Consider the following 27,740-nt stretch of genomic DNA (forward strand, 5'->3'; position numbering starts at 1 on the left):
GGGGCGAAGAGCCAACTCAGGAGACCGGGACTTCCTGAAGAAGGGGGGCGGAGGAGTGGCGGGGAGACCCTTTCCACGCCCCTTGGACACTCCATACTGGAGGAGAGAGGCGTCTCAACACTCAAACTCCCTTTTGAGGCGAGATTACTGAAATGGAAAGGTTAAATTCAAAGACTCAACTTTTAAAAGACCTACTGCTATTCTGTCCTCTTGATCTGTTTTCCTGTTTTTCGATAACCTTGCAAAGTTTCCCACCTCCAATCCTTTCTCCCCCTTTGATTCTGTGCAAATGGTGGGGTCCCAGAGGACGCGCAGTCGCAGTCACACCGGGGCGGTGCCGGTGAGAGGCGGGTGACGCAGCGGCCTCGCTGCCATTTTAAGTTGTTTGTTCTCGGTTCTTTCTCAAACGCGACTCTGCCCCGGACCCGGGAGGCGCCCGAGGCCGTCGCCGCTTCTGCAGCCACCGGTGGGGGGGGGAACGAGGCAATACCGCCGCGGAGGCTCACCAACAGCTTCGGCTTTTCCCCCCTCCGGGTCTCCTCGACTTTTTCTGAGAGCCGGAATCCGACTGTAGGGGGAAGAAAGACTCAAGAGCAGATGCTTGAACTGAAATAACTTTATTTTGGGGGGTTACTTCGCTGACCCTTAGCGCAGGGCTTCCTTTCCCTTCCCCCTCCTCCGCCAGTACCGATCCAACTCCCCATCTTTCTTCTCGTTTTTCCTCTTTTTCTTTTTCTCTCCCTGTTGCCGCTGTCTCCGCGTCCTTCCCCTCCGTCGCCGCCCAGGGCGCCGAGCCAGACTATGGGTCCCAGGTGGGGGCTGAGCGGCGGCAGCAGCGCGGGCGGTCCAGTCACAGTGCGCACTGCAGCGGGGATGGAGGGGCTCAGTTGGCTGGTGGTTTTCTCTTGACATGGCTCCTGCCCGTGCTACGAGCAGCGCCCCCGCCGCCGCCGCCGCCTCTTCCGCCGCCGCCACCGCTCCGCCCGCAGGCTGCGGCTAGAGGGCCCAAACCCCGCCCGAGAGTCGGTCCGTGAGTCCCGGGCTTCGCGGGGACAGGGAGGGGATTTCCCTGTCACCCACCCTGCCCTAACTGCCTCAGTTCCACCCCCTGCCCCTCGGGAAACAAACTAACGACCCCACCCTAAACAATCCAAACTCTGGAAACATGGTCTGTTCAACGAGAGAGAGCTAATCCGGGAACTTAATTTTTGGGGGGGAGGGTGGGTGGGCTTACTTTAGAAGTAATATTAACACAATTATTTTCTTTTTTTCCCCACTGAACCTTCCCATTTACCCTCTCCCGCCTACTCCACCCGGGCGGGAATTGTTTCCACGATGAAATGAGTGAAAACCTGAGTGATCCTGTGTCTCCCGTGGTGCGAGTGAGTCGCTGCCGCTGAAGGCAAGGGGTGGGGGTGGGACCTGGAGGGGTGGAAGGCAGGTGGTCTCCGGGCACCGCCTGGGATTTGGGAGAAGAACCCGCCACCTTTGCCTCGGCAATGCTCACAAGAAGATAAATCGCACTCCCCATCATCTTGAACGGGGGCAAATCCACAGGGAAGTCTCCCTTGGGGAATGTAGGACTAGTTGCAGGCTGGGGGTGTTGGGAACCCGGGCATTAATCAGGTCTAACCACAGAGCCGGAGTAATTAATACCGTATTATATACCCCTTTTCCTTTTGCCATCATGATTCTCCTTGGCAGCAGCGTTAGCAGCCGCCAGAGGGTGAAAATGTGGGTGATGGGGAAGTTGGTAATGACTCCGCTGTTTTTTCTCATGGCTCCTTTGGGCAACAGCTGCCCGCCCCCGGTATACACTGTAGTTGATTGCAGGGAAACCCTGTACCTCTCCCTTTCCTTCTCTACTGATTTTGCACTTTTCTCTACGCTCACCACCAAGTGTAATCAATAACAAGCACTGACAATACATAGCAATAGTGAAATCTGAAATAACTAAGAATTAGGTACTACAGCCATGGAGCTGGCTGGGTAAAATCTAATTGGATATTTCAGTTTCATTCACCTACCCTGTTTTTGGTGTTTTGTTTTGGTTTTTGTTTTGGTTTTGGTGAGTTTTCTTTTTGTTTTTTGTTTTTTTTGGAAAGCAAGGATCACACTTGCCCCCCTCCCTGTTCCTTTTCTTAATCCCTTTTCTAAAAAGAGGGGAAAATCCGGATGGATTTTAGGGATTGGTCTGGTGTCAGCTGTGTTTTATTGCACACCTAAATCCTGATTATAGGCTTTTCATTTCTCCGCAAAGCCTTTATTTTGGCAGTTAAGCCAAATGTGTTTTCCAGAAAGTTAGTTGAAGTATTTTCTCCTCTTTCTTTCCTTTCTTCCCTCCCTTTTTCCCGTCTGACCCCAAACGTTATTGTCCAAACATGACTGGACAGCAGCTTTTGTTTCTTGACCCTGTAATATGACAGTCTGCTAATATTGCCAGAAGGTGCAGTTTTTGGGTTACAGTCGTGATTTTCGCTATTCAATCATATTAGCAGGAAAAAAAATGACTTGTTTCTGTTGTACTTGAGTCTTAAGAAAAAGTGCCCATAGTTTAGTGACAATTTCCAAAGGCTTTAGTACCACCTGTATTTCAAAATGGGGGACCCAAACTCCCGGAAGAAACAAGCTCTGAACAGACTACGTGCTCAGCTTAGAAAGAAAAAAGAATCTCTAGCTGACCAGTTTGACTTCAAGATGTATATTGCGTTTGTATTCAAGGAGAAGGTAATTTAAAGTTCTTAATGGTGAATTAGCACAAGTGATTTTTGTAAGTGTGTATTATTTGTTACTCTTAAATTATTATGAATATTAGGTTAAAGAGTGGTTGAAAAAAGTCTGCTTTGTATGCTCTGTTTTTCACCCTTAGGGGTGATTCTGTGAATTGAGCAGTTGCAGCATACGAAAAGATCCTTGAGCGTTTCTTGGTTTGGAAGTAAATTTGAGTGTGAAGCTTAATAGTAGTATACACTGAGTTGACATGGGGTGGGCAACATTATAAAATTTTATGTGGAGTTAACATAGGAAACCTTAGGACGGAATTTAAAGATTATCTAATGTAGAGTATAAATAAGATGCTTGAAATGTTAAATCGTAATTAGACTGTTTATATGCTAAAGTTAGTCTGTTTCTTAAACTCCGTAATGTAGGTAACTTTTTCTCATACATTTAATGAAGTAGAGTGCACCTTAACTTTTAGGAGCAATTAAATACTGAAATGGTTAATTTGTGTTTAGAAGTGTGATTTTCTTTTTTACTTAGAGTTCATTTTGCCTCGTATAGAAGTACAGTTTTTAAAAATTCAAAATGACCTAGAAGAAGTTTCATTTTTAGGGGCGGTAGAGGTCTTAATCCGAATTAGTTCCACAGTTAAATAGCAAACAGTGAGTTGTGAGTAGTCAAGGATGGGATGATAAAAGCAGTAATTTTTGCAACTTAAAGTGAACGTTTTCTTAAATTATCAACAAGGCTTATTTCACCGGAGATGAGGTTATGAATATAAGGAAGTGCTGCTTGAATTTTGGTGCTTAAATTGTTAGCTAATTTCATATCAGAAATACAGTCTTAGTGTGGTATCTATTTAGTATCTGGAAGTTTCCCAGGTTTTCCCCTACTGTTTAACTCTTTTATTTACTTATTTTTGTTGCTGAGACAGGCCTCACTGTGTTGCCCAGGCTAGTCTTGAACTCCTGGGCTAAAGTGATCCTCCTGTTGTGGTGTTCTAAAGTGCTGGGATTACAGGCAGGAGCTGCCATGCATAGCCCCAACTCTTAACTCCTAAAAGGTTATTTGTATTTAAGAACAATCTTAGCTGCTGAAATATAGTGTTGTGAAGTGATTTTAAAGTAATTTTTGAAGTGACTGTCCCAAGATTGGGTGGTATCAAGGACTTATATCTCCACTTTTGTTTTGTTGACAAGCTGACTCAGAATTGATGAGATTGGATTTTAGTTGAAGATGATATAATGTATGCTCTTCCAAGAGCATATCTTGGAATGATTGGAGCATATCTTGGATCTTCATTAATCCAAGATAATAAGTGATGAGACCAGATCTTTGTATTTAATCTATACATTGCCCCAGATTGCACCATCTAATTCTTTAACACCAATGATAATCTGGTTTTATTCTGTGAATGGACAGTGTCCATGCAGTTGCCCTGAATAATGCATGATATATACTTAATAGTATAGAATTTCAAAAAGTAGTTTTGTGATGCGAACTTAGTCTCGACTAGTGTTAAAAGATAACTTGGTGTGCTTTTTTTTAGTCTTTCAAATATTGATGGTTTTGGCTGGGTGCGGTGGCTCACGCCTGTAATCCCAGCACTTTGGGAGGCTGAGGCAGGCGGATCACTTGAGGTCAGGAGTCCAAGGCCAGTTTGACCAACATGGTGAAACCCCGTCTCTACTGAAAATACAAAAATTTGCCAGATGTGGTGCCGCAGGCCTGTAATCCCAGCTACTCGGGAGGCTGAGGCAGGAGAGTCCCTCGAACCCAGGAGGCAGAGGTTGCAGTGAGCCAAGATCGTGCCACTGCACTCTAGCCTGGGCAACACAGCGAGACTCCATCTCAAAAAAAAAAAAAAAAAAAAAAACCCACCCATAGGAATGAAGCAATTCATTTGTCTGAATAGCGTTGTTTTAAAACTGGTGAGATTTTTAATTTTAAGAAATAGTGTCCAGAATAATGCTATGGATACCATTATGCTATAAAACTCAAGCATTAAACATTCAAATGATAGCTTGTACATGTATGGTTGGAGGGGGAGGGTAGGAGAGGAACAGAACAAATTACCTATCTGAACATGTGTTTTCAGTATATAAGTTATTTCAGACAGTTAAGAATTTTGTGGAGTTAATGTTACATGACATTGTAATATGAAGAGTGTTAAAAGGCTGTGCTCCCTGTGGGTTAATACACCATTTTCTTTTCTTTTAGAAGAAAAAGTCAGCACTTTTTGAAGTGTCTGAGGTTATACCAGTCATGACAAATAATTACGAAGAAAATATCCTGAAAGGTGTGCGAGATTCCAGCTATTCCTTGGAAAGTTCCCTAGAGCTTTTACAGAAGGATGTGGTACAGCTCCATGCTCCTCGATATCAGTCTATGAGAAGGGTAAGTTCTGCCTTAAGTCTTGACTTGATAAAGTTTCTGTGGATTAACCTTGCGTTTCCCACCTCCCCAATCCCCCCTTAAAGTGGGTAGTTATGATAGTGACCAGTCTCTAAGGGTAAATTTGTCTTTGTGCCATGTTGATAACTGGGATCGTGACTTTAAAGCACTATGTTTATAGGATTAGAAAAAGACATTTTTTTTACCCCAGACCATTCTTATGTGGATAAAGTATAGAAAGGAATTTCTTTAATCCGTGTTAGGTGTTGATGATCACGGACTTTTTTTTTTTTTTTTTGAGACAAAGTTTTGCTCTTTTGCTGAGGCTGGAGTGCAGTGGCGTGATCTTGGCTCACGGCAGCCTCTGCCCCCGCGTATTCAAATGATGCCTCTGCCTTAGCCTCCTGAGTGGCTGGGAGTAGGGACTACAGTTGTGTGCCACCATGCTTGGCTAATTTTTTGTATTTTTAGTAGAGACGGGGTTTTGCCGTGTTGGCTAGGCTGGTCTGGAACTCCTGACCTCAAGTCATCCTCCTGCCTTGACCTCCCAAAGTGCTGAGATTACAGGTGTGAGCCACTGCACCCAGCCAGTAGCCAACTATTTTTAATGATTTAAGTGTTATACATAAAGTTTAAAAATTTTTAAAGTAGGTTTGTTTTTTAGAATTTGACCTTGAGTAAAACATGGGAAACTTTGTTGTATTAGGCTCATAATCGTGTGTATTACTATTGTGGATACATGTCTTATATCTCCGTTTATTGTATTTCCTTTTTTGGGGGGAATATGAATATAAGGAGGTGTTTCCAGCTTTGTAAACTTCTGCAACATATTAAAAGTTAATCTGGGCATACCTGAACCAAGATATCCCCACAGTTACTTGGGGAGAATGCTGGTGATAACCACGTACTGGTCTGGAAGAGATTTGTGGACCTTCAAAAATTAATACGCTGGCTATAGTAATGAAGCAGAAGTCAGGAATGGAGAAAAGTAGTTTCCTATCAACATAAAAATAGTATTTCAACTATAATAGGATAGTGATTCATATTAGGAGTTCTAAGACATCTTTGTTAAATAGATTCTGATTTTTAAAGGTGGAAATAAAGTTTCAGGGTCTGACAACACAACAGATATCAGAGATTTTGTTGGAGTTTTCTCTATGCACTGATTAGTCTGGGTCTTGGTGTTAGGAGCATTGGACTGAGTGTATGTGACTCTCTGCAAGATAAAAAAATTAGGGCCAGGCACAGTGACTTAACGCCTGTAATCCCAACACTTTGGGAGGCTGAAGTGGGTGGATCACCTGAGGTCAGGAGTTCGAGACCAGCCTGGCCGATGTGGTGAAACCCCGTCTGTGTTAAAAATACAAAAAATATTAGCTGGGCATGGTGGCACACACTTGTAATCCCGGCCATTTGGGATGCTAAGTCACGAGAATCAGTTGAACCTGGTAGGCGGAAGTTGCAGTAAGCAGAGATTGCGCCATTGCACTCCAGCCTGGGCCACAGAGAGGGACCCTCTCCAAAAATAAAAAATTACATCATGAGCTATTCAGATTATAAACTATTATGTTTACTTCCTAAGATATAAAATGATATATGGTAGGTCTTTTGTACTTACAAAATGTTTTTGTAGGGAAACCCTATAATTTGTGACATTGCTTGATGTAGCTGTTTCTTTAAAAGTAAACTCTTTTTTTTCCTCCTCATTTTATAGGATGTAATTGGCTGTACTCAGGAGATGGATTTCATTCTTTGGCCTCGGAATGATATTGAAAAAATTGTCTGTCTCCTGTTTTCTAGGTGGAAGGAATCTGATGAGCCTTTTAGGCCTGTTCAGGTATTTTGGTCTAAAATAAGTGTGATGAGTATTTCAGTATGTGAAAACTACTAGAATATAATAGGGTCTAACTTGATAAATTCTTTGGGAATATGGTTTCTGATAGTTTTATTTCACGAGTCCCCCCTATTTAGAGTATTGTGATGCAAGAGAAGAAAGCACTTGGATTATAGAATCTCTTGACATTGTGGTGGTCCCACCTGCCCAGTGTGGCTTTGAAGTTATGGCTAGAGAAAATCTTTTGAAGTGGACATTTATTGACTTATAGAGGGGCCGACACATGAGCTTCTGAGATCTGTAACTCTTGTAGCCTTCACCACACATCCTTCTAAAACAGTATATTTAACTCTGCTGCTTCCCAAAGGAGTGTGATCTGAAATGTGTGAAGAAATCATTTTCTAGAAGTTGATTTGTATATAAAATTATAGAGGAAAGAAGTAAATTTAGTAGTCATTCTTAACCTTAAAATCTTGCTGACTTTTGACTGTTTGTCATGGTATACCGGCCATTCCTCAAGTGAAACCCCCCTCTAGTGTTAAGGGCATTTACTCATATTGAACCTAGTTTTATTTATAGTATATTTGCATGCATAGAAGATGGAGGTCCACCAAAGTGTTAGTTGTGCTTGGTTGTAGGTCAGGTGTAGCTAACTTTCCTTTTTTATTATATGTGTTTACATATATGTTTCCTTTATAATTTATGGCATATATTGCCACAATTTTCTTAAGTATACTTTTATAAGCAGAAAAATGATGACATTAAGGACTCATTTTAAGTATACTAAATCAAATATTAGAAGGCTTTATTTTAAGCTAATTGTGAGGATTATTTGTAATTTAAAACTTTTGCTTCTGTTTATTACCCTGAAGTATCTTTGTGGTGCTTATATTTTTCACAGACTGTATAAGTTGATATACTCTCCCGCCCCCATGGTAATGTTGCTACACATAAGCTCTAATAATAATCATTTTTAATGTGTTAAAATTAATTCAGCTGAGTTCTAAAGATAATCCTTTGGTTATACATGTGAAAGTACTGTATACAGATTCCCCTGACTTCCAATGGTTCAACTTAAGATTTTTCAACTTTACCATGATGTGAAAGCCATATCAATTCATTGTGCTCCTTGATTTATGGTGGGACTACATCCAGGTAAACTCATTGTAAATTGGAATTGTTTTAAGTTAAAAAGTCACTTTTTGATTTAAAATACGTGTAACTTACACTGGGTTTATCAGGATGTAACATCACAAGTTGTGGAGCATCTGTATTTCTGTCATTTAATGGATGATATCTGACAAGAATACTGGAGAAAATGAATATAAAAGGCATGAAAACAGGAATAGAAAAGGCATATTTAAAGTTCTCAGAACAGGGCTGATAACTCTATCTACTTTCTGGAGGTGGTGTTAAGATTCGGTTTTTTAGTTAAGGATTTTCCATTGGAAAAATGTAGGTCTGCGTATTACAGTATGTTTTCAAATTTCTGATACCCCGCCTTTCCCACTGGGACCTTATTCGAAATAGTTAACTTTAGTCTTGTGTCAAGTACTCTTTGAAGTCATGGCTGATGTTTATTGAGAGTTGACTGTACTAGGCTTCTGCTTTTTTTTTTTTTTTCTTTTTCTCTTGAGATGGAGTCCCACTCTGTTGCCAGATTGGAGTGCAGTAGCGTGATCTTGGCTCACTGCAACCTCCGCCTCCTTTCAACCTCTGCCTCCTGGGTTCAAGTGATTTCTTCTGCCTCAACCTCCCTGGGTCTACAGGGACATGCCACCACACCCAGCTAATTTTTGTACATTTAGTAGAGACGGGTGTTCACCATGTTGGCCAGGATGGTTTGGATCTCTTGACCTCGTGATTCGCCCGCCTCGGCCTCCCAAAATGCTGGGATTACAGGTGTGAGCCAGCTTTTTCCTTTTTGCCTGTCCTTTTTTTGAGACAGGGTTTTGCTCTGTTGCCCAAGCTGGAGTGTGGTGGCGTGATCTTGGCTCACTGCAACTTCTGCCTTGCAGGTTTGAGCCATTCTTGTGCCTCAGCCTCCTGAGTAGCTGGGATTACAGGCGCGCAGCTAATATTTGTACTTTTTTTTTTTTTTTTTTTTTGAGACAGGGTTTTGCCACGTTGGCCAGGCTGGTCTTGTACTCTTGACCTCAAGTGATCTGCCTGGCTTGGCCTCCCAAAGTGGTAGGAGTACAGGCATGAGCCACCACACCCGGCCTTAGACTTTCTCTTACTTTATATATATTTAATCTCAGTCCTTAAAATAACTGGGTGGTAGATAGGAGGAAACTGAGACAGAAATTAGGTAAATAAGGCCCAAGGCAGTTAAATAGGATAAAAGCCTGGACTGACTATGCTTTTAACTCACCACCCTGTACTGTGAAAAGTTACCTCTGTTAATTATAGAATCTTAAAATTCTGGACTGAATGTAAGCAGTATGATGTAGGTAATAACTTTAGAATTCAACTGCAGTAAGTAGGTTAATATTGTAAGAACTAATTTGCTTTTCTGAAGTAATTTGAAATGTATGAATATCCTGTATGAGGGGCCTTAAATACAACTCACTTAGTTCTTTCTCAAAGAAAATGAGAAAAGGAATAGTAAATTTTAACTCACAGGCCTCTTTTTTTTTTTTTTGACTCTTAAAGCACTTTACTTATTTTTTAAAATTTAATTAATTTTTTGCAGAGATGGGGTGTCGCTTTGTTGCCCAGACTGGTCTTGAACTCCTGGGTTCAAGTGATCCTCTTGCCTCAGCCTCCCAAAGTGCTGAGATTACAGATATGAGTCACGGTGCCTGGCCTTTTGAAGCACTTTAAAATCTGAAAATTTGGGCAGTGAGGATATAATCGGAACCAGAATAAGGATTGTTTTTAAATAGTGAGTTCTTCAGTGTACTATGAAGTGCCAGGAGGTACTACTGAAATATATCTCTTCTTTTCATTATTAATGCTACTACCGAGGTTAGCTCCTCCCCTGACTGTTAGAATATTTCGTTACTTCTGTGGGAATTACTTCTTTCATGCTGCTTATGAGAAGTTGTGTATGTGTTTGTGTGTGTACACCATTTCTTTTCACATAAGTGGATATTCAATATGATAGAATTGAAATGCTATAGAATCATAAGGAAGGCCTTTTTCAGTCTCACTCAAACCTCCTTTCAGTGTGATTACTGTTCTTGCACCCACCTTGGTTACTTCCCATATTGCAGCTTTGTTACTTGAATAGTATATCAGTTTTTAACACATTTGTTTTTGTGTTGGTTCTGTTTCCTGGCATGGCTTTTTTGTTTTGTTTTGATTTTAGATGGTGAGAATGGGGTCTCACTCTGTCATCCAGGCTGGAGTGCAGTGGCACAGTCATGGCTCACTGCAGCCTTGACCTCCTAGGCCCAAGTGATCCTTCCACCTCAACCTCATGAGTAGCTGGGACCACAGGTGTGCACCACCATGCCCAGCTAATTATTTTTGTAGAGATAGGATCTCACTGTGTTGCCCAGACTGGTCTCAAACTCCTGGCCTCTAGTGATCCTCCTGTTTTGGCCTCCCAAAGTGCTGGGATTATAGGTTTGGGCCACCATGCCCAGTCAGCATTTATCAGATTACTTACCATTGCTGCTTGTCCTGGGGAAATTCTCTTAATCTTTAAAGGTGCAATCCAAAATCATAATGTTCCTGTGTTACTTACTGTTATTTATTTTTTTCTCCTATAGCAGTTTGATGATAAGAACCGAATTTGGGCCAGGCGCGGTGGCTCACTCCTGTAATCCCAACACTTTGGGAGGCTGAGTAGGGCGGATCACCTGAGGTCAGGAGTTTTAGACCATCCTGACCAACATGAAGAAGTCCTGTCTCTACTAAGAATACAAAATTAGTTGGGCGTGGTGGTGCATGCCTGTATCCCAGCTACTCGGGAGGCTGAGGCAGGAGAATCGCTTGAACCCAGGAGGCGGAGGTTGCAGTGAGCCAAGGTTGCGCCATTGCACTCCAGCCTGGGCAACAAGAGCGAAACTCCGTCTCAAAAAAAAAAGGGGGGGAAAAATTGGAGTTTTACAAATAATCACATCTTATTCTGGGAAAGCAATTGAAGCAAGTTGGATTTTATATTTGGATGTACTTGTCCTCTTCAGCAGTGTAATAAGCCTGTTAAGGCTGAAGTAACCTTATTCCTATTTTTTAGTAGCTAATAGCATGCTTTTGATATGGTTATGATCATACGAATAATTTAGTATTTGAATTGTATGGAAGTACAGTTCGGTGTCATGTTACATGTAGTGTATTGTGATGCTATATCATAGTTTATGTTATGGTTTATAAGAAAAGCTCCTAGGTATAAAATCCTGCATAGCAGGAACTTGGTTTTTCAATGGTCTTATTTCCTACTGTTTTAGACGTAACAGGGCAGTAAAATTTGTTTGAACCAAATGGACTAACGATTATTTGTACAACTCAGTATTATCTAAATATCATATTGTTTTTTTTTTTTTTTTTTTTTTTTTGAGGCGGAGTCTCGCTCTGTCGCCCAGGCCGGAGTGCAGTGGCCGGATCTCAGCTCACTGCAAGCTCCGCCTCCCAGGTTTACGCCATTCTCCTGCCTCAGCCTCCCGAGTAGCTGGGACTATAGGCGCCCGCCACCTCGCCCGGCTAGATTTTTGTATTTTTTAGTAGAGACGGGGTTTCACCGTGTTAGCCAGGATGGTCTCGATCTCCTGACCTTGTGATCCACCCGTCTCGGCCTCCCAAAGTGCTGGGATTACAGGCTTGAGCCACCGCGCCCGGCCTAAATATCATATTGTTAAGTCTAGGTTTCTTGAATTCTTCATCAAGCCTGGTCATGTCCTAGCATTTGGTGTCTCCCCATGCCCAACAGATATTTTGTGGGAGGATGGAGTTGATCTTCCTCATGTTAAAAGATTGAAGGGCGTGTTCTGACTTAATTGATAACAGTCTTTCATAACTTCAAAAATTTTTGAAAACAACCCAAGGCTAGCTGTGGGGAAAAATCACATAAAAACATAGCCTATCTGTGAGGAGCAGAACTATATTTCAGTTGTGGGCTTTACATTTCATTTAATCCTCTTAACTGTCCTGTGAAATGGGTTACGGCTTTATTTTATAGATGAGGAAGCTGAAGTTTAGGTAAGTTAAGGGATCTGCGTAAGGTCACGTAACTAGTGAGTTGTGCAGCTAGGGTTAGAATAAACATTTATTTATTTTTTTCTTAGAAACAGCAATTAACAATGTGCCTCCTAATCAAAAGAGATGTCCTTGAGGCTTAAAGTACTATGGTGGGAGTCTTGGACTGAGTAGGTTTGAAAATACAATTTTATGATCATGGAGTACTAGGATTTAGTCATTTTGATTCAGAGAATTTCCCGATCAGCTGTCGCCGTGGAGTGTACTGTCCAATGGAATTCTCTACAATTAAGGAAATGTTCTGTATCTCAAGAGATTGTTCTTAATGGTGGCCAGTAGTCATGTGACCATTGAGCATTTGAAATGTGGCTGGTGTTACTGAAGAATGGAATTGTAAATACCTTTTAATCTAAATTTTTGCCTGTGATACTAGCTGTGGGTTTGCCATAATTTGTTTTTTAAAGAGGAAGAAATAACGTTTGACTGTTGGCTGTTTTATTGGACAACACAGCTATATGCATATAGATGCAGATGTTTCAGGTAGTATAACTTGTTTGAAGTTAAATACAAATGTTGTATTTTGTATTTAGGCCAAATTTGAGTTTCATCACGGTGACTATGAAAAACAGTTTCTGCATGTACTGAGCCGCAAGGACAAGACTGGAATCGTTGTCAACAATCCTAACCAGTCAGTGTTTCTCTTCATTGACAGACAGCACTTGCAGGTAAGCAGGTTTTTTGAAAACCACTTACAGGCTCATTCAAAAAGCTTATTGGTTAGTAAATGTTTTTTATACAAGTTACTTGTTTTGTCCCCCAAACACTGCATTATTTTTGAAGTTACTTGAAAAAAAAAAAAAAAAAAATAGGCTGGGCATGGTGGCTCACGCCTGTAATCCCAGCACTTTGGAAAGCCGAGGCGGGTATATTGCTTGAGCTCAGGAATTCCAGACCAGCCTGGGCAACATGACGAAACTTCATCTCTACAGAAAATATAAAAACTAGCCAGGCATGGTGGCATGTGCCTGTAGTCCCAGCTGCTGGGGAGGCTGAAGGGGGAGGACTGCTTGAGCTTAGGAGGCTACAGTGAGATCTTGCCACTACACTCCAGCTTGAGTGACAGAACGAGATCCTGTCTCAAAAAAAATGAATTTTTAAAACAGTATTTCCTAGACCTCACCGTAGAATAATGGTTCCCAAATTTTGCTGCACTTTACAGCAACCTGGCAAGCTTTTTTTTTTTTTTTTTTGTTTTTAAACAAAAGGGAAAAAACCCACCTCCTCCGAAGCTTTTAAAAGTCACGATTCTAGTGAACAGTAGTGGGAACTGTTGCCCTAAAGCATTTCTACCAGATGTGTGGGCAACGGATAAACATCACTTGAGAACTTGTTAAAAATATAGACTCTCAGACTCTACGAATCAGAATCCGCACTTTAAACAGAACCCTCAGGTGATTTGAAACACATTGTGTTTCCAGAAGCACTGACCTGGCCCTCTTTTTTGTTTGTTTATTTTGAGAGGGAGTCTGTCGCCCAGGCTGGAGTGCATTGGTGGGATCTCAGTTCACTGCAAGCTCCACCTCCCGGGTTCACACCATTCTCCTGCCTCAGCCTCCCGAGTAACTGGGACTACGGGCGCATGCCACCACGCCTGGCTAATTTTTATTTTATTTTTTTGTATTTTTAGTAGAGACGGGGTTTTACCGTGTTAGCCAGGATGGTCTCGTTCTCCTGAACTTGTGATCTGCCTGCCTTGGCCTCCCAAAGTGCTGGGATTACAGGCTTGAGCCACTGTGCCCAGCCGACTTTTTAAATCTAAAAGGATGAGTGACATTTATTTAAAAGATCCACATTTATTTCAAATAAGCACTTCCATTTGGGTACAGTGTCTCTTGTAATCCTAGCATTTTGGGAGGCTGATGGGGGAGGATTGCTTGAGTCCAAGAGTTCAAGACCAGCCTGGGCAACAGAGTGAGACCTCATCTCTACAAAAAATCAAAGAAATTAGCCAGACATTGTGGCATGCCTCTGTGGTCCTAGTTACTCTGGAGGCTGAGGTGGGGAGAATCGCTTGAGCACAGGATTTTAAGAGTTGCAGCGAGCCATGATGGCACCAACACACTCCTGCCTGAGTAACACAGTGAGACCCCATCTCAAAAAAAAAAAAAAAAACACCACTGCCAACAACAAATAACCACTTCCCTTTTAAGCAGCAATCCAAGTATTGCAGTTTAGTTTTTAGATGCATCCACTTGCTGGCTGTGTGATCTTGGACAGGTAACTGTTGTGAGTGAGCATTTTGCTTCTGTGAAATTGAACAAATGATAATCCTAAGGTTGTTAAATTTAACCTAAGGTTGTTACATTTAAAATTAATACAAGTAAAGTATATGTACATATGTATAGGTTCATTTACATTTGTAGACTACTTTAGACATCTTCAAAGTCAGTCTTTATTTTGCCTTTTAGAGGTGCTAGATAGTGAACAAAAGATGAACTTTGTAGTTAAGTTGGATGTTCAAATGGTAACTACTTCTTAAAAATAAGGGTTTTTGATTTAACTGGTAATAGTTTGGCTTTCTTCTAGTCCCTTACCCCAGGATATGCTTAAATCTTTCTTTTATTTTTTGAGACAGGGTCTCACTCTTGTCACCAGGCTGGAGTACACTGGCATGATCATGGCTCACCATACCCTTGACCTCCTGGGTACAGGTGATCCACCTCAGCTTCCCGAGTGGCTGGACTACAGGCATGTGCCACCACATCCAGCTAATTTTTGTATTTTTTGTAGAGGTGGGTTTTCCTCATGGTGCCCAGAATGGTCTTGAACTCCTGGGCTCAAGCAATCCTCCTGACTCAGCCTCCCAAAGTGCTGAGAGTACCACCACCACACCCAGCCTTAAATTTTTACCTATTCCTTCATCCTCTCACGAGCTTCTATTCTTACCACATCTGCTTTGTCTTCCTCTATGTAAAAATGACTTCAAACTCATGAAATGCTTTTAGCTTTAATTTCTTCTAGCAAGTAGTCTCTGGTTTACTTCCCCAACTTTTTATCTTTTAATTCTGCATAAATTTTTTTTGCATCTTATATGGCAAGATTTTGTCTGTCTAGAATATGGATAGGGACTGTAATTTGTCCCTTACTCTGTATGTTAAGACGCTTAATTGTGGGAAGTTGACTTCATGTGACAGTTATGCTAAAGTTTTATTTTTAAAAAGTATTAAAATGTTTCCCCTTCCAGACTCCAAAAAACAAAGCTACAATCTTCAAGTTATGCAGCATCTGCCTCTACCTGCCACAGGAACAGCTCACCCACTGGGCAGTTGGCACCATAGAGGATCACCTCCGTCCTTATATGCCAGAGTAGAGTACTGACCAGCAAAATGGAGAAGATCAGAGAATGCAGCAGCAATTTTTTTTCTTGTTTTCTTACCACTTTATTCTTTCAGAGTTTAAAGAAAATGGACTCATGCACAGAACACTATGCATTTTGAAACTCGTTCATCCTGGATTTTTTTAAATCATTTTTATCTCAGAACTTAAAAATTAGATGTCGTGCACAGACTGTGTGAAAGAAGATGCTTTGCATATTTGCTGCACTGCATCAGTATCTTACTAAAAATGTGAAATGAAAGGACTATTGTACACTGAAATGCTTAAATGTATCTGAAAGCACAAGGTGATACTCATTTTTATGGTCTTCCCATTTGTGCTGGTATTTGCCTCTTTTACATCTGTCATCAGTATTTAGAGGGTGAGAAGTGAATGTAACAGGTATAAATAACATTTTTAAAAACAATAGCTTTGCTATAATCACAGTCGTTCCAGAGCACTGTCAGATTCATTCTAATGACCAGAACTGGTTGTTTAAAAAAGAAAATACAACCATGGGAAAGAAATCTTAAATGAAAAACGCATCTCATTGTAGGCATTCTTGCCTCATATTTTACTGGGCCATGTTTGTTTCCTGGTACTCATGTATTTTTTTTTTCCAGATCTCTTTCCCCAAGTTGCTATTGTAGGAGTATTCTGCTGCGTGTGGATGCAGTTATACTCATTAAAGCAGATCTGGAGTCTGAAGTAGCTATAAAGCAGCTATAAAACTGAGAAATACATTCATAGCTGCAGAAACTATGATAGGTAGAGGACTTTGTTTTGTTTTTTGGTTTTACAGAGAAGAGATTTTTATTACAAAGAAAAAAATTCCAGTGAATTGTTGCAGAAATGCTGGTTTCTACACCATCCTAAAGAAAAACTAAAGGGTGTTTTGGAGTAGAAAAAGGTTATAAAGTTGGAATCTTAAATTGTAAAATTAACCATTGAGTATCAAAGTTCTAAAAGCAGAACTCATTTTGTGCAATGAACATAAGGAAAGACTACTGTATAGGTGTTTTTTTTTTTTTTTCCTTTAAATGAAGAAGAGCTTTGCTTAAGGGTTGCATACTTTTATTGGAGTAAATCTGAATGATCCTACTCCTTTGGAGTAAAACTAGTGCTTACCAGTTTCCAATTGTATTTAGCTTCTGGTTGGAATTTGGAAAAACAAAAAAACAAAAAAAGAAAACCTAAATAAAATAGGTGAAAGTTCCCTGACTATTCAGGTGAATACAGAAAGTTTGAAGTGTTAACTTTTTTTTTCCATTTCACTGATGCTACTGGTCACCTTAGGGAATTACTTCATTTCACAGTCTGTGGCTAAACAGCAAATTCAGAAGAAAAATACCTGGCAATTGAGTGTGTAACTTCAAGAATAGGAATCAAGAACATACTGTCAGCTTTCAAAAGTTAGCAACCTGGCCTTATGCCTTGCTTAATGGGAAAGTGCCATTCTTAAATTTCAAAATGCTTTCATGTGTCCTCTGACTTAAAAATCAGAATCTATTTGAAATAACATTTTGAATGTTTATTACAGCCAGGTACTCTTCTAAGCTCTTGTCTTAACCTCTCAACCTTGGCTGGAAATAGATGCAGAGGTTAAGTAACTTGCTCAAGCTCAGATCATAAGTAGTGGAGGATTTAAAACCAGGCTGGCTGGCTCTAGGGTCTATCTCTTAATTTGCCATATTGTATTAATTTACCATATTGAATTATACTTATGTTCACCAAGTTAGGCATTTTGGCAGCCATTGTTTACGTTTTTATTTTGGAATAATTTAGAAAAGTTGCCAGAGTAATATGAAAGTTCTTGTGTGATCTTTACCCTCATTTTTATTATTTTGCCACGTTTTTTTCATTTTCTCTGTACATGCATTTATACATACTTTCTGAGCTATTTGAGAGTTTGTTGCACACCTTGTGCTTCCTTACCCCTTCCTTAGTACTTTGGCGTATGTTCCAAGTATAAGAATATTTCATATAACTAGAGTAAAATTACCAAACTCAGGGAATGTGATACTCTTTATCATCCATATTTGTTTTGTTGTCCCAGTATCCTTGGTAGCTTTTCTTAGATCCCCCTAGAATACAGGATCATTGAATTTAGTTGTTCTCAGTTGTCTTTAATGTGGAACAGTTCCTTAGCCTTTATGTGTTTCATGACCTGTATGTTTTTTGGAGTACAGGGCAATTTTTCTTGTAAATTGTTAACTCATTTTGCATTTGAATTGTTTATTCATGCTTACACCCTTCCCAAGCATACTCTCCATCTGCTCTTCATTGATGTTACTTTTGAGCACCTGGTCAAGGTATCCTGGTTTTGCCCTATATATGGTACTTACTACTAGCAATCTCTGGGAAACAACGTGCAAATATCCTGCTCGTTATCAGGAGCTCCCTTGGTGATTCTTTCCAGACTAAAACCAGTCTTTATGATGCTTACAAAATAGTGATTTTCCAAATCTACCCCTCTGTCCATTTACAGCATTTGTTGTAAGAAAGTGTTCTATTTCTGCCATTTATTATCTACCTAAACACTATGGCCTCATATTTTTTCCCTCCAAATCATAATTTGCATGCCTTTATTATTTTGAGCATGTGCTTTTATGCAGAAGATACTGTAACTTTTCTGTCCCAGCCTTAAGCCCTGGAATCAGCTGTTTCTCCAAGGAGCCCAGGTTCCTTTTAGTGGGAAATACTGGAAGTAAACATTTGGGACCCCTGTATGCTCACTGCTACTGTTGCTACTGTGGAGTCTTCTGCCCTTTCGGTGGACAAATCAGCCTATGATGTAGGGAAAGGATGTGCCTTTAACTGTTAACTTGACTTAAATTTACTTAAAGCTGCATCCTTTTTAGTCTTTAATCATGAAATGTTCATTAAGACTCCCTGACACAGAAATCAAGGAAGAGTCAGCTGGGTGCAGTGGTTCACACCTGTAAGTTCAGTACTTTGCGGTGGGGGGCGGGGGGGGGGGGGCGCCAAGGCAGGAGGATTGCTTGAGCCTACAAGTTTGAGACCAGGCTGGGCAACATGAGACCTTGTCTCTACAAAAATAAAATTAGGCGTGGTGGCACACACCTGTAGTTCCAGCTACTCAGGAGACAGGTGGAAGAATGCCTTGACCCTGGGAGTTTGAGGCTACAGTAAGCTGGGAGCGTATCACTGTACTCCAGCTTGAGAGACAGTGAGACTCTGTCTCAAGAGTGCCACAGTCTTGAGAGACTTCTTGGAGACTTCTGAGAAATGAACTTGGTCTTTTCAATACCGTAAACTTGGAGGTTTGAGATCTGCATGGTTTTATTCTAAGTACAAGAAAAGGAGCTAGTAGCATGTTTTTTTTTCTTCTCCCTCTATTGGACCATTTCCTGTATCACTAATGTGCTTTGCCTCAAACTTTTTTTTTTTTTTTTTTTTTTTTTTGAGACGGAGTCTTGCTCTGTAGCCCGGGCTGGAGTGCAGTGGCCGGATCTCAGCTCACTGCAAGCTCCGCCTCCCGGGTTTACGCCATTCTCCTGCCTCAGCCTCCGGAGTAGCTGGGACTACAGGCGCCCGCCACCTCGCCCGGCTAGTTTTTTGTATTTTTAGTAGAGACGGGGTTTCACGGTGTTAGCCAGGATGGTCTCGATCTCCTGACCTCGTGATCCGCCCGTCTCGGCCTCCCAAAGTGCTGGGATTACAGGCTTGAGCCACCGCGCCCGGCCGCCTCAAACTTTCTTGAGGTCTTTTTTAGGCATATGGCTCAATCTATTTTATTTTTCAATATGGGCTGTAGTTCATATATTTTGAAGTTTCATAATCTTAGGAAAAGGAAATGCAAGTGTGGTTTGGCATTTTAGATCTGGGAAGAACCTAAGATTGACTAAGGATTGGCCATTGCTATGGTCTGAATGTGTTTCCCCTAAATTTGTATGTTAAAATCCCAATCCCCAAGGTGGTGATATTAGCAGGTGGGCGTCTTTGGGAAGTTATTAGATCATGAGGGCAGAACCGTCAAGATTGGAATAAGTGCCCTTAAGAAAGAGAACCCAGGCTGGGCACACTGGCTCACACCTCTAATCCCAGCACTTGGCGGGGGCAAGGGCGGGCGGATCACCTGAGGTCGCGAGTTCGAGACCAGCCTGGCCAACATGGCGAACCCCATTTCTACAAAAATTAAACAGTGTGATAGCACACGCCTATAGTCCCAGCTACTTGGGAGGCTGAGGCAGGAGAATCACTTGAACCCAGAGGGCAGAGGTTGCAGTGAGCCGAGATCGTGCTGCTGTACTCCAGCCTGGGCAACAAAGCGAGACTTTGTTTCAAAAAAAAAAAAAAAAGAACCCAGAGGGCTCACTTGCCCCTTCCACCACACAGTGAGAAGGCACCATCTATGAGCCAGGAAGCAGGCCCTCACCTAACAGGATCTGCTGGGGCCTTGACCCAGGACTTTCCAACCTCTAGAACCATGAAAAATTTCTGTTGTTCCTATAAGCTGCCCAGTCTGTGATACTTTTGCTATAGCAGCCCCAACAGAATTAGAATAATTTCTATTTCTCCTTTAGCTTAACACGGGACTTTAGTTTTAATCTTAACTGAGAATGGGTGGCCCTGCTAATTGATTTGCTTTACCTGTTTTCAAAACACTTTGAGCTAAGAATTTTTCACCCAATTATCACACATGATTAAAAAACAAGATGCTTAAAATGAAAAAAAAAAAAAAAAAAAAAAAAAAAAAAAAACAGACACCCCTACCTTTACCCTACTTGGTTTCCAGGTCCTTTTCCTCAAAAAATATTTCTAACTGCTTCTGGTTTTGCTAGTTTATTTAAAAAATGACAACTGTTTGAGCCAAATCTATACTTGATACCCATTGTTGGGTTTCTTTAGGTCATTCTGCTGTTCTCTCAGTTTCCCAGGTGTTTTGTGTGTCTTCCTTGTGCTATTAATTTTCCTGTGACCTTGTTGGTCAGATCCACAGAGGCAAATGCAAGTGTTTTTCCTTGCTTCAGAACATGTGCTGTAATCACAATATCTTCTCCTAATTTTGCAGGTGACATGTACCTTGAAAGAAAATGAATACAGTTAACAGCAAATAATTTTTCTTTTTTTTTTTTTTTTTTTTTTTGAGACGGAGTCTCGCTGTGTCGCCCAGGCTGGAGTGCAGTGGCCGGATCTCAGCTCACTGCAAGCTCCGCCTCCCGGGTTTGCGCCATTCTCCTGCCTCAGCCTCCTGAGTAGCTGGGACTACAGGCGCCCGCCACCTCGCCCGGCTAGTTTTTTTTATATTTTTAGTAGAGACGGGGTTTCACCATGTTAGCCAGGATGGTCTCGATCTGCTGACCTTGTGATCCGCCCGTCTCGGCCTCCCAAAGTGCTGGGATTACAGGCTTGAGCCACCGCGCCCGGCCAGCAAATAATTTTTCAAAGGGAAGGTTGTGTGCATCTCACAACAGTGTTCCTATGTAACTTATTTTACTCATAAAAATAGTTTAACAGTAGTATTGGTAAGCTTTTTGTACTATCAAATGTGAATGGCTGGTCCTAAGCAGGTTCTATCTTACCCATTCCTTACCCACACAAGTTTCTTTTCCCAAATATATAAGAGGTTTTCTTGCCTCCCCTTTTTTCCCTTTACGTTTCCCACTTCATATTTATTTGGGGCTGGTGAAAGATCTCCAGCTTTCATTTAACTCTCCTTAACTTCTTAGGTGAAATATCACTTGGTGTCTATACATTGTCCTAGCCATATTTACAATTTATTTGACTCTAAAATGACAATATAACAACTATAAGGAATTGATACGATGTCCTTACAATCTTGGTGATGGATTGTCTATATTTTTAAGAGATGTACATCCTACTCACTTGTAATCGTTAAGTTATCTTTAACTCAGCTGGCTCCAGCTAATTTAAAAAAAAAATTGGGGAGATGAGGATTGTTTAAAACAAATGTTAATGTTTTAAAGGGAAACATTTCCTTACAGTTTATGTTTCTGCTTTTTAGAAAGAAGCCTTTAAAAAGGGTATGTGTTTTTGCCATATTCAAAATAAGGCTTCAGTATTTATGGCTGGGAGGTATAAGAAAGGTGGATCTGGCCAGGCACGATGGCTCATGACTGTAATCCCAGCACTTTGGGAGGCCGAGGCGGGCGGATCACCTGAGGTCAGGAGTTCGAGACCAGCCTGGCCAACATGGGGAAACCCCATTTTTAGTTGAGATACAACTAAAATGCAAAAGTTACAAAATACAAAAGTTAGCCGGGCATGGTGGTGGGCACCTGTAATCTCAGCTACTTTTGAGGCTGAGGCAGGAGAATTGCAGGAACCCAGGAGGCAGAGGTTGCAGTGAGCCGAGATCATGCCACTGGACTCCAGCCTGGGCAACAGAGCAAGATTCCATCTCAAAAAAAAAAAAAAAAAGAAAGGTGGATCTTCTTGCTGGAAAGAACAGGCTTTTCTTGAATTCACATACCTTAATGTAAAGAAATGAAAAATGGCATGTTTAGTAGTAGCATGCCCAGTTTATTTCCCTAAGTTTTGTTTTAGAAGTCAAGAAATTTGGCTAACAGACATTAAACTCATGGAAGATAAGGAACCTTTTGTGCTACAGATGAGTAAACATTAAGTCCGGGGAATTTGGAAGTTGGCATTTTGTTAGTAATATTCTAAAATTTCCCCTTTTGTTATTTTGGAACCTCGCTTGTTTTTAACCTAAGTCACAGTCTAACAGGCATCCTCAGTCTGTATAATATAGAACTTGATGTGCAGGGGTGGAGTAAATTTGGTACCATGTCAAGTAAATCAAAGAGTGAATCAAGTGTTAATTGACTGAAACATTATTCATTTACTTTTGAAATAGCTCTAACTTTTGAAAGACCATGTGCTAGTTTTTGTTCAAGGGAATCAGTTTTTGAAGCTTAGGCAGCTCTTGGTGGCCAATGTTTTTGGCAACACATATTTGAAAGGCCAAGACTATGTTTGACTTACCGAAAATTCCTTAGGGTTGTAAAGGCAAAATTACCTTAGTAGATCATGAAATGCAGTGCTAGGTTTGAAGATCTCTCTGCTCTTAATAGAGACTTTTAGGGAAAATCAAGTCATCAACTAGTCCTACCTCTTATCACATGAAATAAGGACTGCTGAATATGCACACCAGTAACATAAGCAGAGCCTTTCTTTTCTGTACATCTTAATTTCAAAAAGCATTTGGCTGCATCTTGTGATTTGCTTATTGTACCCTCAATTTATTTCCATAAAGAAGGACTAAATGTTTCTTAAGTAAACTTGATAAAAGATTTAGATTCCTTAAAAGCCTACATTGGCTGGGCAAGGTGGCTCACGCCTGTAATCCCAGCCCTTTGGGAGGCCAAGGCGGGCAGATCACAAGGTCAGGAGATGGAGACCAGCATGGCTAACATGGTGAAGTCCCATCTTTACTAAAAATACAAAAAAATTAGCAGGGCGTGGTGGTGGGCACCTGTAGTCCCAGCTACTTAGGAGGCTGAGGCAGGAGAATGGTGTGAACCCGGGAGGCGGAGCTTGCTGTGAGCCGAGATTACGCCACTGCACTCCAGCCTGGGCGACAGAGCGAGACTCCGTCTCAAAAAACAAACAAACAAACAAAAAAAAGCCTACATTATTTCCATTACCCTCATACCTTATCACAATGACTCTCTCAACCTAACCTCTCAGTTAGATTTTTCTGTTGCTTAGGTGGAAAAAGCAGTTGTCTTGAAACTAAATCCCTGCGCCCAGCTCTTTAATGAATGGGGCTGCAGTAGTACCAGTTTATGTTGGAATTGAGTTTTTTACATTTTGGAAGTTCGGCCCTGAGGGGCATTGCTCCCTGATCATGTAGTTTAACTCAGAACATGTCTGTGTAGTCACAGGGAGAGATCCAGGATTGCTGCCCATTCTTAACACTTTGGGAGGCTGAGGTGGGTGGACACTTGAGGTCAGGAGTTCAAGACCACTCTGGCCAACATGGTGAAACCCTGTCTCTACTAAAAATGCAAAAATTAGCCCGGCATGGTGGTGCACACCTGTAATCCCAGCTACTAAGGAGGCTGAGGCAGGAGTATTACTTGACCCCCAGAGGCGGAGGTTGAAGTGAGCCAGATTGCGCCACTGCACTCCAGCCTGGGTGACAGAGGGAGACTCCATGTCCAAAAAACCCAACACTAGTGTTCAGTTTGTTAGAGTAAGATTACAATGTGTATATGAACTCTATTTTGAATTGTGTGTACTCAATATAATCCTCGTATTGTTACAAGTGGTATTTTAAAAATTAAATGAAATGTAATTTTTTGTAGAGATGGGGGTCTCGAACTCCTGGCTTCAAGCAATCCTCTTGCCTTGGCCTCCCAAAGCGCTGGGATTATAGGCACGAGCCGCTGCGTCTGGCCCTGAATGGCACTTTTAAGGACTGTATGAAACAGTATGAGCCATCAGTCTGTGATTTTTTCCCCCCTATATCAGTATACACATTAAAAGCTGCATGTTGCTTTTTTGAATGTTTGGGATCATTCCTCTTTTACTATTGATACACTTGAAAATTAACTGCTCTAGTTCTAGATTTTAAGGCTGTGGAATATTTCTTTTTTTTTTTTTTTTTTTTTTTTTTGAGACGGAGTCTCGCTCTGCCACCCAGGCTGGAGTGCAGTGGCCGGATCTCAGCTCACTGCAAGCTCCGCCTCCCGGGTTCACGCCATTCTCCTGCCTCAGCCTCCCAAGTAGCTGGGACTACAGGCGCCCGCCACCTCGCCCGGCTAGTTTTTTGTATTTTTTAGTAGAGACGGGGTTTCACCGTGTCAGCCAGGATGGTCTCGATCTCCTGACCTCGTGATCCGCCCGTCTCGGCCTCCCAAAGTGCTGGGATTACAGGCTTGAGCCACCGCGCCCGGCCTAGGCTGTGGAATATTTCAGGACAAAATCTATAGCTGCAGTTAAGGAGATAAGCGGCTAATTGAATCTCATGCGTTACTAATAATATAAATGTGTTTAGTCTCAGTTGTTTAGACAGGTATCACACAGAAGGTATTTGGAATACAGTTTGGATACATACGTTATGTTCATATCGACACTGACTCCGGGTGCTCCCCTTTCCGTGCATAGCAGAGCCATTGTTGATATGTTATCTACTAATGTGGCTGTCAAACCACCATGGAGAGTGCCTAGTGTATTGGTATGCTCTTCTTCTACTTTCATTTCACAAATCACTTTCCCAGGAGCAGCAGAGACAAGAGTAACCTAAGTATAAAAAAAAAGAATCCTGAACATTCATTCTGTAGAATTAGAAAAGCCCAAACAGCCCATGAAGAACAATGGATTGAACTGAATCTTCTGAAAAAAGTTGACTCAGGAATTCAAGTAAATCACCAATCTCTCTGATAGAAACTGACCCTCATGCAAGTTATTTTTAAAGAAAAAGGAGTGTTTAGTGAAAAAATAGTAGTTTTGGCTAATCTCCACTCTTCTGCAGAAATCAAACATTCAGTCTGAGCTTTTCAGTCATATGTATGACGCCTGGCATTTTTTAATGTCTCATTGGACCTTTGACGCCAACAAAGACACCCAGCTGAGATCTGTTAACTCATAATAGTTTCAATTTGTTGTTTCCTAGTTTTGTACAAGCAGAATGATATTAACATTTTAAGTCACTTAATGAACAGTTCAACTTAAAAGACAAATTCAGTCACTGAGTTACTAGCATTTAAGAAAAACTTTTATACTATAAACCCATGTTAGTATAAAGTATAAGTGTAACAAATCCAGCAAAGTAAGTTACTGCTTTTAAGGTGTAGCCCTATTTACAGTAAGTATAAGGAAAAAGTATTACATGAAAGATAAACATATACAACAATGTATTTAAAATTTTATGATTTTTGGCTGGGCATGGTGGCTCACGTCTATAATCCCAGCACTTTGGGAGGCTCAGGCGGGTGGATCACGAGGTCAGAGTTTGAGACCAGCCTTACCAACATGGTGAAACCCTGTCTCTACTAAAAATACAAAAATTAGCCGGGTGTGGTGGCGCGCCCCTGTAATCTCAGCTACTCGGGAGGCTGAGGCAGGAGAATCGCTTGAACCTGGGAGGTGGAGATTGCAGTGAGCCGAGATCGTGCCATTGCACTCCAGCCTGGATGACAGAGGGAGACTGTCTCAAAAAAAAAAATTATGATTTTTATATCAAACATCTTTAAAAAGACAACTTATAGAAAGGTAAGTTTTCTTATGTATTTATGTTTAAATTACTAGGAAAAACCACCATGGTATAATATTTAGAACTTAGAGCTGAGCCGTGAATGGAATGTGCCGCATCCAGCAACATTAATTTTCGCTCTCACTAGAGGTGTTCAGGAAGAATATGGATGAATATTTGGTGTGTCTGTTGTATTTGGGAGTAGGGGGATGTCTCAAGTATTAAATGGTTGGTTATATTCTAGATAAGTACCATTTATTAGGCACTGTGATATACTAGGCACTGCGCCAACCACTTACATGTACTATATATAGTAAGGAAGAGACAACATCCATTTGCAGAGAACTTAAATTCAGAGTGATTTATTTTCAAGGTCACCCAAGATGTGATAAAAACTGAGATTTAGATGTAAGTCTTTCTACCTTCTTATCTCCCTAATCACTAACTATATATAAGTAACATCTCTAGGTATATAGTGGCCTTTATGACTCCCACCAGGAAGACATTTGAGAGTTTCACAAACCACCTATTTAGTGGTTTTATTGTTGAAGGCTCTGAAGGAAAACAGAGCCATGCGATATAAAACATCCTAAACAATATTATGTCATGTTTTGCACAACAGGTAAATCAATGTCAAAAATAAATTTTAGAACAGGATCTTTTTTGTTGTTGGTTTTTTTGTTTTGTTTTTTGTTTTGAGACGAAGTCCTTTTCTGTTGCTGAGGCTGGAGTGCAGTGGCTTGATCTCGGCTCACTGCAACCTCTGCCCTCCAGGTTCAAGTGATCCTCCTGCTTCAGCCTCCCAAGTAGCTGGGATTATAGGCACATGCCACCACACTTAGCTAATTTTTGTATTTTTACGAGAGATGAGCTTTCACCATGTTGGCCAGGCTGGTCTCGAACTCCTGACCTCAGGTGATCCACCGGCCTAGGTCCCAAAATGCTGGGATTAGAGGCATGAGCCACCGCACCTGGCCTATGATCATCTGTTTATAGCAATAAATGATCTAGCCACAAGATGTCCTCATAAACTAATAATACACAACCGAGCAAGAATAAGGTGTAAACTCACTTCATTCACACATTTATGTGATTCTTTATAGGAGGCATTGGCAATGTAAAAAACGAATGAAGTTTAATCCCTGCTCTTAGCGGGTTCAGTGTCTAAAGAAAGAGATAAGCACATAAACTGCAGTGGAAGAAACTGTTGTAGACAGAATAAATACAGGTTTCTTGGAGTAAAGATATCCAACTTTTGAAAGTGTGTATTTCCAAGGAAAAGACATTAGGAAAGGCTTCCTGGAGAATGACAGCTGAGTCTTGAACAACAGGCAGGAGTTAGCCAGGTGAAGATAAGGGGAAAATCCAGGCAGTTTAAGAAATAGAACTAAGGCCAGGCGCGGTGGCTCAAGCCTGTAATCCCAGCACTTTGGGAGGCCGAGACGGGCGGATCACGAGGTCAGGAGATCGAGACCATCCTGGCTAACACGGTGAAACCCCGTCTCTACTAAAAATACAAAAAACTAGCCGGGCGAGGTGGCGGGCGCCTGTAGTCCCAGCTACTCAAAAAAAAAAAAAAAAAAAAGAAAGATAGAACTAAATATGAGCGGCTTGTAGACAGCAAAGGTAGTTTTAATGTGTTGTTTTTGTTTTTGTTTTTTGAGATAGAGTCTTGCTCTGTCACCCAGGCTGGAATGCACTGGCGTAATCTTGGCTCACTATAACCTTTGCCTCCCAGGTTCAAGTGATTCTCCTGCCTCAGCCTCCAGAATAGCTGGACTACAGGTGCGTGCCACCACACCTGGCTAATTTTTGTATTTTTAGTAGAGATGGGGTTTTGCCACGTTAGCCAGGCTGGTCTTGAACTCTTGACCTCAGGTGATCCACCCGCCTCGGCCTTCCAAAATGCTGGGATGACAGGCATGAGCCACTGCACCTCAGTTTTAATGTATTTTAAGGCACAGTTTGTTCAGTAAAGCTTAGTTCTTAAAGTTCCATTTGATTACCTAACTTTGGCTGGGATGGCAAAATGTAAGACAAATATCAGATTTTTCTAGTACAGAATACTGGTTTTGATTTTTTCCCCCC

The 27,740-nt window shown here is 41.3% G+C and overlaps 2 protein-coding genes across 5 annotated transcripts in view; one reads left to right on the forward strand and one right to left on the reverse strand.

Moving 5' to 3' along the window:
• The first annotated feature begins 404 nt into the window (after positions 1-404).
• C4H6orf62 (chromosome 4 C6orf62 homolog) lies at positions 405-16,708 on the forward strand. 3 transcript variants are annotated; one of them, NM_001194185.2, is given in 5 exon segments: positions 405-2,727; positions 4,942-5,118; positions 6,830-6,952; positions 12,682-12,816; positions 15,336-16,708. In NM_001194185.2, coding segments are annotated over 5 exon segments (690 nt in total). In that variant the 5' UTR covers positions 405-2,598; the 3' UTR covers positions 15,462-16,708.
• Positions 16,709-20,256: 3,548 nt separating this feature from the next.
• The window catches only part of ACOT13 (acyl-CoA thioesterase 13), a 202,374-nt gene continuing 194,890 nt past the window's right edge, over positions 20,257-27,740 (reverse strand). For both annotated transcript variants that reach the window (XM_077998267.1, NM_001171950.1), the window contains 2 exons: positions 24,516-24,700; positions 20,257-20,512 (listed from right to left, as the gene is read on the reverse strand). In XM_077998267.1, the coding sequence (XP_077854393.1) occupies positions 20,356-20,512; positions 24,516-24,700 (342 nt within the window). In that variant the 3' untranslated portion in view covers positions 20,257-20,355. The remainder of the gene's footprint in view (positions 20,513-24,515; positions 24,701-27,740) is intronic.

Source organism: Macaca mulatta, chromosome 4 (genome assembly GCF_049350105.2).
Source record: "Macaca mulatta isolate MMU2019108-1 chromosome 4, T2T-MMU8v2.0, whole genome shotgun sequence".
NCBI lineage: Eukaryota > Metazoa > Chordata > Mammalia > Primates > Cercopithecidae > Macaca > Macaca mulatta.

What these genes read in the sequence shown, in the direction of transcription:
- C4H6orf62 (XM_015135642.3), top strand. Translation starts at nt 1,341, where the DNA reads ATGAGTGAAAACCTGAGTGATCCTGTGTCTCCCGTGGTGCGA. An exon ending in GATATCAGTCTATGAGAAGG is followed by an intron (nt 5,119 to 6,829) that starts GTAAGTTCTGCC and finishes CTCATTTTATAG; the next exon opens with GATGTAATTGGCTGTACTCA. An exon ending in TTGACAGACAGCACTTGCAG is followed by an intron (nt 12,817 to 15,335) that starts GTAAGCAGGTTT and finishes TTCCCCTTCCAG; the next exon opens with ACTCCAAAAAACAAAGCTAC.